The sequence below is a fragment of the Danio rerio genome, chromosome 6 (assembly GCF_049306965.1).
Source record: "Danio rerio strain Tuebingen ecotype United States chromosome 6, GRCz12tu, whole genome shotgun sequence".
Classification (NCBI taxonomy): Eukaryota; Metazoa; Chordata; class Actinopteri; order Cypriniformes; family Danionidae; genus Danio; species Danio rerio.
The window spans coordinates 3,976,401-3,990,598 of record NC_133181.1 but is presented as its reverse complement, the minus strand read 5'-3'; the positions used below and the strand labels follow the sequence as shown (position 1 = coordinate 3,990,598).

Here is a 14,198-nt window from a genome sequence, read left to right as displayed (position 1 = left end):
AATTTGTTTCCGCAAAATTCTACACACAATAACCAATAATGACAATGTGAAAAATGTTGTTTTTAATTGTTGTAAATTTATCTAAAATAAAAGACCTGATCAATCACATGTACATCAGTATTCACAGCCTTTGCCGTGAAGCTCTAAGTTGAGCTCAGGTACATTCTGTTCCCACTGATCATTCTTGAGATGTTTCAGCAGCTTCATTGGAGTTCACCTGTGGTCAATTCAGTTGATTGGACATGATATGAAAAGGCGTACACCTGTCTATATAAGCTCTCAGGGTTGACAGTGCATGTCAAAGCACAAACCAAGCATGAAGACAAAGGCATTGCCTGTAGACCTCCGAGACAGGATTGTCTCGAGGCACAAGGCTGGGGAAGGTTACAGAAACATTTCTGCTGCTCTGAAAGTTGCAATGAGCACAGATGTCTCCATCATCCGTAAGTGGAAGATGTTTGGAACCACCAGGACTCTTACTACAGCTGGCCGGCCATCTAAGCTGAGTGATCAGGGGAGAAGGGCTTTAGTCAGGGAGGTGAACAATAACCTGATGGTCACTCTGTCTGATCTCCAGCGTTCTTCTGTGGAGAGAGGAGAACCTTACAGAAGGACAACCATCTGTGCAGCAATCCACCAATCAGGCCTGTATGGTAGTGTGGCCAGACGGAAGCCTTTCCCTGCCTGGAATTTGCCAAAAGGCATCTGAAGGACTCTCAGACCATAAGAAACAAACTTCTCTGGTCTGATGAGACTAAAATTGAACTCTTGGAGTAAATACCAGGCGTTACGTTTGGAGAAGACCAGGCAGCGCTCATCACCAGGCTAATACCATCCCTACAGTGAAGCATGGTGGTGGCAGCATCATGCTGTGGGGATGTTTTTCAGCAGCAGGAACTGGAAGACAGGATAGAGGGAAAGATGAATGCAGCAATGTACAGACACATCCTAAATGAAAACTTGCTTCAGAGTGCTCTTGACCTCAGACTGGGTTCATCTTCCAGCAGGATAATGACCCAAAGCACACCGCCAAAATATCAATGGAGTGGCTTCACAACAGCTCTGTGAATGTCCTTGAGTGGCCCAGCCAGAGCCCAGATCTAAATCCTATTGAACATCCCTGGAGAGATCTGAAAATGGCTGTACACCGTCGCTTTCCATCCAACCTGAAAGAGCTTGAGAGGTACTGCAAAGAGGAATGGGTATTAGTTCCCAAAGACAGGTGTGCCAAGCTTGTGGCATCATATTCAAAAACACTTGAGGCTGTAACCGCTGCCAAAAGTGCATCAGCAAAGTCTAGAGCAAACGCTGTGAATACTGATTTTTATTTTTAATTAATTTGCAACAATTTCAAAAACTCTTTTTTCACATTGTCATTGTGGTGGATTGAACGTTGAGCAAATAAATGAATTTAATCCATTCTGTAATAAGGCTGTCATATAACAAAATGTGGAAAAAGAGAAGTGCTATCAATACTTTCCAGATCCACTGTAAATAGAAATGAAAACCTTTAGATTGTCAATCTAATTCATAAACAGCTAAAATATGTATGTATAAAATATATCTTAACTATTGTCATATGGATGCAAGCATAAAGAAAAACTAAATGAAGTGAATGTACTATAATGTACCAGAGGTGTGGACTCGAGTCATGTGACTTGGACTCGAGTCAGACTCGAGTCATGAATTTGATGACTTTAGACTCGACTTGACAAAATATAAAAAGACTTGCAACTCGACTTGGACTTGAACATAAATGACTCGGACTTTCACTTGGACTTGCGCCTATTGACTTGTAAAGACTTGCTACTTTCTATAAAAAGCCCAAAGATAAAAAGTATGTTGATCAGAGCGCTCTATCTCTGTGTGTGTGTGTGTGTGTGACAGAAAGCATGCGCGCATACTTTCGACCACTAGCGCTTTGTGGCGCACTTCCGTGTTTTTGCACCAGCGGGAAATTTGAAGATGCCATTTTCATTCTGACTCGGAGAGTGAAATAAACACATCCAAGGTCTGCTCCTTTTGTTTTATTCAGCGGATTTACAACATCTGTCAAAGGTAAGAGACTTTACTACTCGCAATGTGTTACTGTTGTGCAAAAGCATTGTTTTACTGTTGTGCATAAGTCAATGAACTTCAGTTTTTTTAACCAAACTTACCCTCTCCTCATTTATTTCACATAATTATGAATGAACATGGCTGTAATTTATGTTTTTGCACTTGGTCGTTTGTGTCAATGCGCATATTATGTTTTATTTTTGTGTTTTGCCCATCCTCTGACAGTATTTTCTAACTATTTAATTAGTAGTAATAATAATTACATGCCATAATAACTAGATATATATAATTTATTTTTAAAGCTCTTAAAACTGTGAAAAAAGTGTTTTGTTATTTTTTGGTAACATTTTGCAATAAGGTTTTTTTAGTTAATCTATGTTCTAACATGAACTAATAATGAACTATACTTTTAAACCTTTATTAATTATAGTTTAACATTTACTATTGCATTATTACAATTTAAAGGTATGCTTGTTAACATTAATGTTAATGCACTGTGGTTTAACAAAAGTTAACCAATAATTTTATTTCCATTAATTAATGAATACTGTAATGATTTGTAACTGTACTTCACTGCATTGTTTGTTCACATTAGTACATAGATAAACTTAATTAATTAATACAACCTTATTGTAAAGTGTTACCTTTTTCATATTTTGGATTAATACTATTAATTTTATTTAGTATTTAAAACCTTAAAAGTATTTGTATTATTGTTGATGTTATGCCTCTTAGCAATATTTTAGTCCTCTACATGGTTTTTAATTAAACTTTTATTGCGAGATTGTAATGTAATGCATCTATATTGTTGAATTTCTGTTTGTTTGTTTTTCTGTATTTCCCCAGAAATATTTAAGGCTTATCTACTATTTTTAAGGTACTTAAAACCAACCATCTTAATAAAAAATACAATTAACAATCACATTTCGTTTCATGAGTGTCTTTGTTCCTGTTTTGTAGGACTCTTATTTTAACAGATTTCATTGGAAAACACTTGACTGATCATTCAATTAAAGTTTTACCTTTATTATTCCATCACTCAATGAGATCATTTAATTGTGAGTTGAATTACTCCATTTTTAATTGTTTTTAAATAAACTAAAAATGAAGACTTGTTTTATTCAGTTTGTTGAATTTGAACTCTACATATTAAAAGATATTTAAAACCACTATGAATGTATTTAAACTAATATTTAAATTTATATAACTGTTTCACTGTGGGTATTTCTATTTTAATTTATTTAGCACATTTATTGCCTATTCAAACATGAAAACAAGTTTTAATAATTTGTGGCTCTAATAAATTGTTAAACATTACAATATCCCTGCAGAAAAATCCAGCTTAAACCAGCCTAGGCTGGTAAGCTGGCTTTAGCTGGTCGACCAGGCTGGTTTTAGAGGGGTTTTGGTCAGTTCTAGGCTGGTTTCCAGCCATTTCCAGCCTGGTCTTAGCTGATCAGGCTGGAAACTGACCAGCAAAATCCAGCTAAAACCAGCTTGACCAGCCTGGTTTAAGCTGGACATAGCTGGTTTTGGCTGGGCTTCCAGCCTGGCTAGGCTGGTCAAGCTGGTTTTAGCTGGTCATCTCCCAGCCTGACCAGCTAAGACTAGGCTAAAAAATGGCTGGAAACCAGCCTGGAAGTGGCCAAAACCCCTCTAAAACCAGCCTAGTCGACCAGCTAAAACCAGCCTAGGCTGGTTCAAGCTGTATTTTTCAGTAGGGATTTTTGACAAAAAGGTCTAAAATGATAGTTTACAAGTGCCTAAGTGGGATTTGAACCCCGTTCTTTATGAAAAGAAAGAAAAATCTGATTGGCTCTGACATTACTTTCACCAGTGGGCAGGTAATTCAATCTGCTGGTCTCTCGTGCACGTATTCAGTCTCACTGCGTTTGCTTGACTTTTGTCCACACTGGCGCCTCAAACCTTTCCTGCTTTTGCTCTCCAGAGATCCTCCTGGTAAATTGATTATTCCAGAATGTTGATATGGTTTATCAATGTTAATAATGGTTTCCTTATTTTTATCACAGTTACATTTCTGCTTGCGTTAGTTATATTTTTGTTTAAATGTTTTATTTGATTAGTATGGTACACCTTTCGGGTGATTAATAATTGTTTGTAAAACAAAATGCATTCTTTACATCCAACATCTATTCTCTGTCTTTAAGTGTTTGTAACTGGAAATATCTCATCATAAAACATACAGCCAAAATGTTATGGTTTATTAGATTAAAAATTTAATATGTAAGTCTATTTTAGTATTTTGGTTATTGTTAATAAATAGTGCCTCAATATAAATCATAGCAAAAAGCACGAAAGGAAGAGGAAACACAAGACTCAAATTCTGTATATAATCTCTGAGAGCACGCAGGAAAATGTGTGTGTGAGCAGTGCATATTTGAGAGCGAGAAAATTTGCGCGTGAGCAGCGTATATTTCAGAGCTCGCAAGCAGTTTTGTCCACAGAGGAAATCGGTGCACGAGCGTCACACAAGGTAGAGAGCAAAGTTCTTCATTTTTATGTGAAGAAAACAACGTTAATTTTTGTATAAAGTAGCCTACGTCATTGAGAATATGTGCCACAATTTTACATTGCTGCTAGACAGATTTGCATCTTCATCTCTTCAGCACACACGAGATTCAATTGACAAAATACCAAGTTCACTCAATTTTACTTTGCAGCATACAGGAGTTGTTGTTCTACTGCTGCCTCATTGAGGTCGTTTATGTAGTTTTAGTTAATCACAAGTTGATCACAGAAGACATAACATAGCACAACGGAACTTAATGAACTAGACAGCAGTAGACCAGCAATTTCTGTGTGATGTGAGGCAAAATGGACTCTATTGTAGTGGAACTCGTTCTTGTGCAATGTGCTGTGTAGACAAGATGCAGCACTGTTTAGCACTTTTTCAGAAAATTACATTTGTGTTTTTATATATCTAAGCAATGTTCTTCCATAAAAAAAGGTTTGTTTAATAAATACAGATCTTACAACCATACATAATCTGTTTACAGTTCATTTTTCTGTTAAAAAGACTCGAAAAGACTCGAAAATCAAACTGCAGGACTTTGGACTTGACTTGAGACTTGTTGCCTTTGACTTGGGACTTGACTCGGGACTTGCCTGTCTTGACTTGGGACTTGACTCGGGACTTGAGGGCAATGAATTGAGACTTACTTGTGACTTGCCAAACAATGACTTGGTCCCACCTCTGGTGCTTACTGTAGTCTATCCTCTGGACAATTATTGACGATTTCAAGACCAAACGTTAAAAAATATGCAATTAAACGATTCGTGTCAGTCCAGTGATAAACAGAGCCATCGATTACGTTCGACAAACTGGTAATAGGGCTTAATTATTTGTTAATTACTATCTACTATGGGAAACAACAACTCTGACCCAAGACCAAAGCAACAATTTGTATCTAATTACTGAGATAATTAGCTTTCAATACAATTAGTAAACTTTCCTGTGGGGTGGTTGGGATTTTGGGAGGATGCCTAATGTCTCCAGGTGTTGGAGAACTAATGAATCATGTAGAATCCAGTCCACATGCCTTCGCATGAATCTGCAATGGCTGCTGGTCTGACTAGCTTTGGCCACAGAGCTCTGGCTAACCTTCTGGCAAAGAAACACTGGAAAGAAACCAGCCATCTGCTCCCTGGAAATGCGCTGAAGAAACGGCAGCAAAAGTCCCACAGTAAACATGTACAAAACTCAATTAAGCATTTTATTAACACATATTCCTCTCCTGTTTTTATTAACAAATAGAAAACAGACTGCCTGTACAACAGATTGGATATTTTTGTGAACACAAAGTGAAATGAATTCTTCCCATGTCCGCATTTCTCATCTTGCTTTGTGCCATAGGAGGAGAGAAACACTTGAGTACGCACATATTTTCAGTCCAGAGATGCAGTTTTGGGAGATTTGTCTTCACGAGCCACAGTGAGAAATGATTGGATGGCTGTTGACACCACATGGGAGAGATTTTTTTTTTGTTGGATCCTCTGCCGGTGAAGTGAGTTGTCTGTTATTTTTTTTATTTCCATTTCCCATTTGACGGATGGCAAGGGTCTGCTGGAGGTACCGGACGGCTGTACATGTGAGTGCAGGTCGAGGCCTGAGCTGACCTTTCACCTCTGCTGAACCTGCATGGAATAAAGACTCTGCTGCGGCAGCAGGAATGCATTTCTCTAGTCTTTATTTCCCTCCAGAATGGAGAGTTTCCAGAAAACCGCTGCTATTCAGAGCAGAACGGCTCTGCGCTCTCTCGTTTCATTGGTTTATTCAGTGTCCTTAAAGACAGCAGGTTCATTAAGGTCACTAACTCAGGTAAGCTTTTCACCTCCTCTTTTTAATCACGATTATACTGTTTTATAAAGTACCAGGAGGTGAAAAGGTTGTTTTTTTGTGTGTGTTATTTATCTATAAAAGTTCCCCTTTCCCACTAAATAAAAGTAGATCATTAAAATATAACAATGATACAAAGTAAGAAATCATCAGCAGCTCTTAATACACCCTTAATACAGTATTAGTAACCTGGGTCATGTGAAAATACATGTCCACATGTATGTGCTAAAAATAAAATACCAAAAATGATAATATAAGAAAAATAAGACCCCCATAGATATGCAACGATCAGCATAAATGATACAAATATTGTATTTTCTGACAAATATACCAATCATAATGATGATACAATAAAAATAATGATGATAATAATAATGATAAAAACAAGCATCGATATGGAAGAAAAGATCATGATGATGAAGCAGTAATAGAGAGCTGTGCATCAGAGAGCAGAATGAAGCTGCTTTTGTGGTTGTATGTTTCCAGAGAGAGGACCAAACAGGATTGCAGAGAAGTTCCAGTGAAGATGTCCTGTGATGTCTTCTCTCCTCTGATATATTCTCATTCTGTCTGTCTCTCTCTCTCTTTCTCTCTCTAGCAGTGTGATCGAACAGGTAGAATGACTATGGCTCAGAAATAAGCGGCGGCCCTCCGGAAGTGACGTGCTGAGGCATTCTGGGAGTGGTTACGTTGCATAGTGATCGAAGCTGCCCAGGTACTCCAGAGCTGCTCTGTAGCACAGCTGGTACTGGTCCTGTACACACGAGACACACAACGCTCAGATATAAAACACAACCGACAGCTTTGAACTAAAGGCCCTGAAATACTTTGTGAATTATTGAGGAACAAACTGCTGGGATGGCACTCTAGGCTAGTTCTTAACAACAGATGGCGCTCTTAAGCTAGTTTTTAACAGTAGATGGCGCTCATAGGCTAGTTTTTAACATTAGATGACACTCTAGGCTAGTTCTTAACAACAGATGGTGCTCTAGGTTAGTTTTTAACAACAGATGGCGCTCTTAGGCTAGTTTTTAACAGTAGATGGCGCTCATAGGCTAGTTTTTAACAGTAGATGGCGCTCATAGGCTAGTTTTTAACATTAGATGACACTGTAGGCTAATTCTTAACAACAGATGGTGCTCTAGGTTAGTTCTTAACAACAGATGGCGCTCTTAAGCTAGTTTTTAACAGTAGATGGCGCTCATAGGCTAGTTTTTAACATTAGATGACACTGTAGGCTAATTCTTAACAACAGATGGTGCTCTAGGTTAGTTTTTAACAACAGATGGCGCTCTTAAGCTAGTTTTTAACAGTAGATGGCGCTCATAGGCTAGTTTTTAACAGTAGATGGCGCTCATAGGCTAGTTTTTAACATTAGATGACACTCTAGGCTAGTTCTTAACAACAGATGGTGCTCTAGGTTAGTTTTTAACAGTAGATGGCGCTCATAGGCTAGTTTTTAACATTAGATGACACTCTAGGCTAGTTCTTAACAACAGATGGTGCTCTAGGTTAGTTCTTAACAACAGATGGCGCTCTTAAGCTAGTTTTTAACAGTAGATGGCGCTCATAGGCTAGTTTTTAACATTAGATGACACTCTAGGCTAGTTCTTACCAACAGATGGTGCTCTAGGTTAGTTCTTAACAACAGATGGCGCTCTTAAGCTAGTTTTTAACAGTAGATGGCGCTCATAGGCTAGTTTTTAAAATTAGATGACACTCTAGGCTAGTTCTTAACAACAGATGGTGCTCTAGGTTAGTTTTTAACAACAGATGGCGCTCTTAGGCTAGTTTTTAACAGTAGATGGCACTCATAGGCTAGTTTTTAACATTAGATGACACTCTAGGCTAGTTCTTAACAACAGATGGTGCTCTAGGTTAGTTCTTAACAACAGATGGCGCTCTTAAGCTAGTTTTTAACAGTAGATGGCGCTCATAGGCTAGTTTTTAACATTAGATGACACTCTAGGCTAGTTCTTACCAACAGATGGTGCTCTAGGTTAGTTCTTAACAACAGATGGCGCTCTTAAGCTAGTTTTTAACAGTAGATGGCGCTCATAGGCTAGTTTTTAAAATTAGATGACACTCTAGGCTAGTTCTTAACAACAGATGGTGCTCTAGGTTAGTTTTTAACAACAGATGGCGCTCTTAGGCTAGTTTTTAACAGTAGATGGCACTCTAGGCTAGTTCTTAACAACAGATGGTGCTCTAGGCTAGTTTTTAACAGCTGATGGCTCTCTTAGGCTAGTTTTTAACAGTAGATGGCGCTCATAGGCTAGTTTTTAACAGTAGATGGCACTCTAGGCTAGTTTTTAACAGTAGATGGCGCTCTAGACTAGTTTTTAACAGTAGATGGTGCTCTAGGCTAGTTTTCTAAAGTAGATAGTGATCTAGGCTAGTTCTAAACAATAATTGCCACTTTAGGCTAGTTTTTTGAAGCATGTGACGATCTAGGCTAGTTTTTAACAGTAGATAGCACTCTAGGTTAGTTTATAACAGTAGATGGAGCTCTAGGCAAGTTTTTAGTAGCGGATGGCAATCTAGGATAGTTTTTAACAGCAGGTGGCGCTCTAGGCTAGTTTCTAACTGTATAGTTTTAACAACAGATTGCGCTTTAGGCTAGTTTTTAACAGTAGATAGTGATAGGCTAGTTTTAAACAATATTTCTTTAGGCTAGTTTTTTGTAGCATATGACGATCTAGTTTTTAACAGTAGTTGGCACTCTGGGCTAGTTCTTAACAGCAGATGGCGCTCTAGGCAAGTTTTTAACAGTAGATAGCACTCTAGGCTAGTTTTAACATTATTTGACGCTCTCTCACCACTGCTTGGATTTAATCAATCTGTTGTATGAAGTGCCGTTTTGCTCGTAAAAACATTTCACATCACATCTTAGTAAAGATGGGGAAAAAAAGCTTTGTCGCTCTCATTATTCACTGATTCTCAGCAACATGAGTAAATAATGGCAGAGCTGCACATTTCAGGTTGTGAGAGTATCAGGTTTACCTCGGTCTGTACCATGGCAGGTCTCTGCGTGCGGAGTGTTTTTATGGTCTGGAACATGTCCACCACTCCTTCATACCTCATCCGCTCCAGAACAATACTTAAAGTGATGAAGACGCCTGTTCTGCCCACACCGGCACTGAGACAGAGAGAAGAAAGAGCAGTTCAGCACATATTCACGACATCAACATTTGCAGTTGGATTTTTGCAGCCTCTTACAATCAGCAACAGCATTTATGTGGTCAGAAATATGGTATGAAAGATTTTGAATGGCTGTTTTCTATGCAAATCTATTTTATTTCTGTGAATTTCTAGCATCATTAATCAGAAATTGTTCGTATATGCTGATTTGATGCTCTGTAAACATTTAACACAACAAAAAAGTGCTTCATATTTCAGTGAAAACTGTGATGCAGCTATTTTTCAGGATTCTTTGATGAACAGAAAGTTCAAAAGTACAGGATTTATATGAAACAAACCTTCTGCAACATTTTAAACACGTTTACTGTGGCAATTTAATGCAACCTTGATTAAAAAGAAACATATTAATTTATTTTAAATAATCATATTTACTTAATCATCAAGGTAATGTCGACATCTGAACAGATATAAAGTGAGCTCTTGGATTTAAGGGTATTTATTTAATAAATATCTGAATCTGAATATTTAATCCACCAGTGCTGCATGTTATAATGTGCTCCCTTATTCTTCTTCTCACCTGCAGTGAACAGTAATTGGTCCGTCCTGTCCAAACTGCTCCTTGGTTTTGTGGACTTGACCAATAAAATCAATAAAGCCCTCTCCTGTCTTTGGCACACCTTGTTCCGGCCAATCTGTGAACTGAAACTGTCGGATAGTCCGAGACTGGCCATCCTAAAAGAAAGAGAGAGAGATTTAATTCAAAGCACAATTTAACTCAAAGCACAGTTAAAAGCATAATCAACTTACTCTGGCGTCTGTGACTTTAAACTCCCGTAAGATGTACTGTGGCATGTTATATTCAGCCATAGGATCCACAACGAAATACTGGTAGCGCGCAGATCTCTCTGCAGGCCAGTACTGATGACATTTCTCCTGTGGAGAGCAATACACACGGTTATAAAAGCAGTTTCTTTGTTTTGTTACATTGATTCATTTTCTTGTCGGCTTAGTCCCTTTTTTACTCCGGGGTCGCCACAGCGGAATGAACCGCCAACTTATCCAGCAAGTTTTTACGCAGCATATGTCCTTCCAGCCGCAACCCATCTCTGGGAAACATCCACACACACATTCACATACACACTCATACACTACGTAATCCAATTCACCTGTACCGCAACCCAGAGAACATGCAAACTCCACACAGAAACGGCAACTGAGCTGAAGCTCGAACCAGCGACCTTCTTGCTGTGAGGCGACAGCACTACCTTCTGCGCCACTGCTTCGCCCTTTGTTTTGTTTTTTTAATTTCATTAAAATTTTCATATTTTGTTAAAATACAGATTTAAAAGAGCACAACGCTCCTAAATTAGACTCAATTGTTGCACTTGCACTTAAAGCTCTGTTGTTTGAAGTCTCATTCACACTACGAGCAACTTGCAGTGGCAAAGCGACAAGGGACCGTTCATTTTAACAGAGAGTGAGAAACTTCAAGCAACCTCTGTCTATGCAAGCGACAGATTGAGAATCTTTCAACTTTATACAAACGAAGAGCGACTTGCTTGAGCGACGGCCAATAGGAGCACCAGTAGAGCTCACGTGATCCTCTCTCACTCAGAGGCTGGTTGTATTCTCCGTGCTGTAGACCTACACAGTCCTGCGATTGCAGCAGATCGCCACCCAGAGCAACAGGCAGCTAAACAGTCACTGCTAATGTGAATGAGGCATGAATAACATATGAAAGTTGCTGTAAATATTATTTGTTCCTTATGTAACCCTGCCAGTCCTACGCCACTCAACCCGCTCTGAGCTGGTATGAACCGGCGACCTTCCGCATGGGATTCGGTTGCTCTAAAAAGGAGACTAAAGAGCATGGCTCGTAGCGTCTGTTGCTAGAGCACCTTTACAGGTCAGAGGAGTGAGGTTTACCTGCACAGCACTTACTAGCTGTCCTCCGTTACACCCCCCCCCCAAACCTCACTCCCTTCCGGGTCACGGCACCAATGTAACCCAGCCGGTCCTACACCACCCAACCCGCTCCGAGCTGGTATCGAACCGGCGGACTTCCGCATGGGAGTCGGTTGCTCTAACAAGGAGGCTAAAGACTATGGCCTCTAGCATCTGTCGCTAGAGCACCTTTAGAGGTCAGAGGAGAGAGGTTTACCTGCACAGCATTCATGTTTTATTAAGCTTATTTTTCTCTTTTTTACACTATATTAAAATAGTTATGTGAACACTTTAGCCCGACATGTTGCATTGTTTCATGTTTTACTCTGAATCGACTTTGACTTTGAGTTCATTTTTTGTTTGACTCATCGGCTTTGAATGTGTTGACCGTTATGTGCGCGGGAATGTGAGTGTCAGAACTCACCCGTCCCATCTCTCTAAGCTTCGTCAGCATCACCACGATGGTGGAGTTGTGCTCCCAAAGCATCCTCCAGAAGTCCTCTGTGGTTTCAGACAGCGGGCCTTGAGTGGCGATATATGCCTTCTGCTGCCTGTAGACACAGTTTATAACACAACGATGAAACACTATGACAATAAACAAGCATTACAGCTTCAAGCACTCACTCAAATAAACAAGGAATTGTGGCAAAAACGTCACCAAAATGCATGAATTAGCTCAATATAAAGTGGTAAAAATGTCACTGCGCAAAAAAGCTAAACTATTAAGGACGTTGCAATTAAAGATGAATGAAGATATCTGCAGATGTTGCATCAGATCTTCTTACAATGCAGTAAACTTAATTTTTCACAGTGAAAAATGAGTTGTTTTGAATGCACATATACTCAATGACTGAATCTGCACACCTCTCCGCTTGCACAACACACTGCTGAAATGCTCAGAGATTCATTCTGCTGCTTCAGTGATTAGGATAAGGGTTTTTGCAAAACATCACGAACTGACATATTATGTTTTTATGCATAGACAAATTATGACATGCCCTTTGTCCAACCAATAATAATGATATTTATGTATTTAATAAAAAATTTGACTAACCCTACCTTATAGTTAGTTGTTACTTAAAAAATGCACAATTTATATACAATTTTAGCTATTTGTTGTTGTATTTAGTTGCAGTTTAAAGTATTTTAGACTGAATTAAAGGGATAGTTCACCCAAAAATACAAATTCATTTACTTAACATTCACTTTTTCTAAACATGTTTGAGGTTCTCTCTCCTGTTGAACAGAAAGGGAACTTTTTCATTCAGTTTATTCATCCATCCATCCATCCATATATCCATCCATCCATCCATCCATCCATCCATTCATTCATTTATCCATTTATTCATTTATTACTTTATTTTCATCCGCTTTTTCGGGGACGGGTCGCAGGGGCAGTAGTCTCAGGAGAGAACCTCAGACTTCCCTGTCCCCAGACACTTCCTCCAGCTCCTCCCGGGGGTATCCCGAGGTGTTCCCAGGCCAGCTGAGAGACATATTCCCTCCAGTGTGTCCTGGGTCTTCCCCGAGGCCTCCTCCGGGTGGGACATGCCTGGAACACCTCCCTAGGTAGGCGTCCTTGAGGCATCCAAAATAGATGCTCAAACCACCTCAGCCGAGTTTCGGCTCAGCTCCTTTACCACAATGGACCAATACATCGACCACATTACTGCTGCCGCTGCACCAATCCTCCTGTCGATCTCACGATCCATCCTTCCCTCACTCATGATCAAAACCCCAAGATACTTGAACTCCTCCACCTGGAGTAAGGACTTTCCTCCAACCTGGAGATGACAAACCACCCTTTTCCAGTGGAGCACCGTGACCTCAGGCTTGAAGGTGCTGTTTCTCATCCTATCCGTGTCACACTCAGCAACATACAGCCCCTTCTTTATTCGGTTTTTAATATGAATGTCAAAGTGTCTAACATTCTTCAAAATATCTTCCTAAATATTTCCTTCCAAAAATAAATCCAGGAGGCAAACATTAACTCTTAAATTGACTTTTAAAGTATAAGTTCACCCAAAAATGCCCCTGATATGAAGTGTGTGTGTAGATTAAAGTAGTGATTCCTCTCATCTAACAGCAGGAGGCGCTGCAGCTGCATGACTGTGATCATAAATGCTGAAGATGCCATGAAAGAGAGAAAGACAGCCGAGAGAGATGCTGGATGTGTAGGAGAGAGACAGACAGATATGATAGTGCTGTGAAGACAGCAGAGCTTCAGATCCCTCAAACACTGACGTTTAGCAGCGTGAGGATGTGAGAAGCTTCCAGCACTCATGCTGATGTCCTGCTGAGATCCCCAGGTCTCCGCTGAAGATTTTACTCAGAAAAAAATGAGCAAATGTGTCTCCGAGGAGGGTGAACGAGTGGAGAAAATGTCTAATCCACCTTGTGCAAGCCTCATTATTCGATCGCAGTGATTTTATCACCACGGGTCTCTAAATGCCACAGCCGGATTACTAACATTATTGGTGGGCTCTAACTGGACATATTGGTGATAAAATCTGGTTTTTCTAGAGAGGAAGGTGTTTCGTGTACGTTCCAGCAATGCATAATGCGTCACATCGTCAACTAGATGATCACAGTGAGTCAAACTCACACAGAATACTGACATGCTTTCCATATGTAATCATCTTGGCTTGAGAAATCACCACATTCTGGCAATCGTCCAGAACACCATGGCAACCTCTGC

The 14,198-nt window shown here is 39.6% G+C and overlaps 1 protein-coding gene across 22 annotated transcripts in view; it reads right to left on the bottom strand.

The window, feature by feature from the left end:
- Positions 1-5,778: 5,778 nt before the first annotated feature.
- Positions 5,779-14,198, bottom strand: part of ptprfa (protein tyrosine phosphatase receptor type Fa) — a 527,055-nt gene continuing 518,635 nt past the window's right edge. For 21 of the 22 annotated variants that reach the window (XM_073952512.1, XM_073952514.1, XM_073952519.1 and 18 more), the window contains 5 exons: positions 11,925-12,051; positions 10,364-10,489; positions 10,134-10,288; positions 9,419-9,554; positions 5,779-7,169 (listed from right to left, as the gene is read on the bottom strand). In XM_073952512.1, the coding sequence (XP_073808613.1) occupies positions 7,101-7,169; positions 9,419-9,554; positions 10,134-10,288; positions 10,364-10,489; positions 11,925-12,051 (613 nt within the window). In that variant the 3' untranslated portion in view covers positions 5,779-7,100. 22 annotated transcript variants of the gene reach the window in all.